At 53.6% G+C, this 2,291-nt stretch overlaps 1 protein-coding gene across 1 annotated transcript in view; it reads right to left on the reverse strand.

Moving 5' to 3' along the window:
- ckap5 (cytoskeleton associated protein 5) overlaps nt 1–2,291 on the reverse strand; it is a 43,515-nt gene that overhangs the window by 4,028 nt on the left and 37,196 nt on the right. Inside the window, exons 34-40 of the mRNA XM_015383797.1 lie at nt 1,435–1,602; nt 1,233–1,353; nt 972–1,151; nt 713–900; nt 552–627; nt 295–483; nt 38–214 (exon numbers count right to left, since the gene is read on the reverse strand). Of these exons, the coding sequence (XP_015239283.1) occupies nt 38–214; nt 295–483; nt 552–627; nt 713–900; nt 972–1,151; nt 1,233–1,353; nt 1,435–1,602 (1,099 nt within the window). The remainder of the gene's footprint in view (nt 1–37; nt 215–294; nt 484–551; nt 628–712; nt 901–971; nt 1,152–1,232; nt 1,354–1,434; nt 1,603–2,291) is intronic.

Raw genomic sequence — 2,291 nt, forward strand, 5'->3', positions numbered from 1 at the left:
TTTTGCTAATCGCGCCTAAAAACCCCAAATAAAAAGCAAACCAGGTCTGATCGTTCCGATCTGAACCTTCGCTGCGGTTCGAGGTTGCGTGGCTCTCATTGCCGCGGTCGCTCTTCGTTCCAGACAGGTTCCCCGTGTGTTTGACAGTTCGTCTCAAGTGGGCCTCCAACTCTGACTCGTTCCGGTTTTCTATCATGGACAGATGGTCCAGAATCTGCCCACAAACACGGAGAGGAATGAGAAACCCTCGGTTCCCTCACCGACCATCATCTGACACCTAAACCTCCAGGTTACCTTGGCCCCGGTGAGCTTGCAAAGCGTGTGACAGAGGGTCTTCAGGGTCCGGTGTGGAACGTCCGTCTTCAGCTGCTTCAGCTTCTCTTTGGGGAAAACCTTCATGAAGTTGTGGACGTCCAGCAGGATCCGGTCCAGGTTGAGGCTGTTGATGGTCTCTGGGAGGAAGCGGATCATCCTCCACAGACACTGAGGGGACAGAGAGGGTTAGAGAGGAGCGGCAGGGTCAGAGGCCGAGCGGCGGCTCCAGAACTCACCTTCATCACCAGTTCAGACACCTTTGGAGACCCGGCTGTTGAAACCAAGGTATCCTGAAGCAGAACCAGCAAAGCGCTGCAGGACAGAAAGAACGGATCAGACTTGGACCACCAGGGGGAGCCGCACCTCCACTGCAGAACCTAGGACTGACTCCACCCACCTGAACATGTTGTTCTGATCGGAATGCTCCAGAACCCGGATCACCAGCAGGTTGACGGAGCGGATGACCTGTTCCCCGTCCTCCACGTCCTCCACTCTGCTGTCCAGAATCAGCGTGATCAGGCTGTGCATCAGGTCCTTCAGGACGCCCATGGATGCCTCCCTGGCCAGCGTCTCCATGGAGAACAGCTGCCAGAGGAGAAATGTGTTAAAACCCGCCGGCCGGCTGCGTGTCGCCGGCGTGCCGCTTGCGTACTCACAGAAAGCATGTTTCCCATGATGCAGCTGTACAGCTTGATGAGGTCCCTCTTGTCCAGCCGGTCGTCTGCCAGGTGCGTGCTGTTGATGAGCCTCAGCTGCATGATGGTGGCGATGAGCAGCTGGTCGATGTGTCCCGACATGACGTCCGCCTTGTCCTCCTGACGCAGAACCTCGTCGATCTAAGGAGACGGAGGACAGCCGACCGTTTAGACAGGAAGTTTTTAATTTTTCTTTCCATTTAGTGGAGGAAGCTGCTGCACCTGAGCCAGCGCCTGGATGCTGGTACTGATGTCCCCGCTCGCCACCTGAGAGATGACGAAGTTGATGGTGGAGGCGGTGCTGCTGTGGAGGTCATCAAAGTGCGGTGACACAGAGCGCATCCTTTGAGAAAGGAAACCAACAGGAAGGTCAAACCGGGGAACGTTTCCTTCCAAAGAACCCAGCAGAACCGGGTGGACTCACTTTGGCTCCGGGATCACCAGCGGCTCCAGCAGCTCGTCCAGCTTGTGTTGGACCAGGTCCGGCAGCTCGCACACGTTGCTCTGGTCCTGCTCGATCATGTCCAGGTCCAACTGGAACTCCTTGGGGATGGAGGGGTGGTCGTTGTGCTGGGCGTTCTGACGGGACTGGCTGGATGGGCGACGAACAGAAACCCAGTTAGTTCTGTTCTGCAATGATCAGCACCGGTTCTGCTCCAGTTCAGACTTCCACATTTCAGAGCTTCTCAGCTCTGATGTCACTGGTTTTTAAAGTGCTGATGAAGAATAATTAAAAACAGTCACCGTGACGACGGCTCAGCGTCTGCATCTCTGTTCCCCTGAGGTGAAACCCTACATTAACGTGGCCCTGACAGCTTTAAGGTCCGTCTGAACTGGAGCCGATCGGCACTGATCTCAGAGGCCAACATGGTGGACTCCAAACAGAGTTAATGTGCCACAGAACACAGAGGAAGCATAAACATGGCGAGCAGAGAAGAGCTTCCTGTTCCGTCTACCTCGTTAAAACCAGCAGAAAACCGAAATAAGCCTTAAAAAGAGGCGATTGGCAGCTCCATAACTTACAGATGAATCAGAACAAAGATCCCGCTAAAAATAAGCCTCACCATTAGCTTCTGTTACCTTAGATATGCTAGTTTATGAATGCTAACGGTGGAGGTTCAATGGATCAAGAGGGGGGGGTGACCGTTAGGGGAGCTGCTGCTACTAAAACAAATTCAAACATGAGATTTCATTTCCAGACTTCAGCCTTAAAGGAATAGTACACCCAAAACATGATTAGCCTTCATTTTCTACTCACCCCCATGCTGAACAACACTCTGA

The sequence above is a fragment of the Cyprinodon variegatus genome, unplaced genomic scaffold (assembly GCF_000732505.1).
Source record: "Cyprinodon variegatus isolate N-32 unplaced genomic scaffold, C_variegatus-1.0 Scaffold294, whole genome shotgun sequence".
NCBI classification, from domain to species: Eukaryota; Metazoa; Chordata; class Actinopteri; order Cyprinodontiformes; family Cyprinodontidae; genus Cyprinodon; species Cyprinodon variegatus.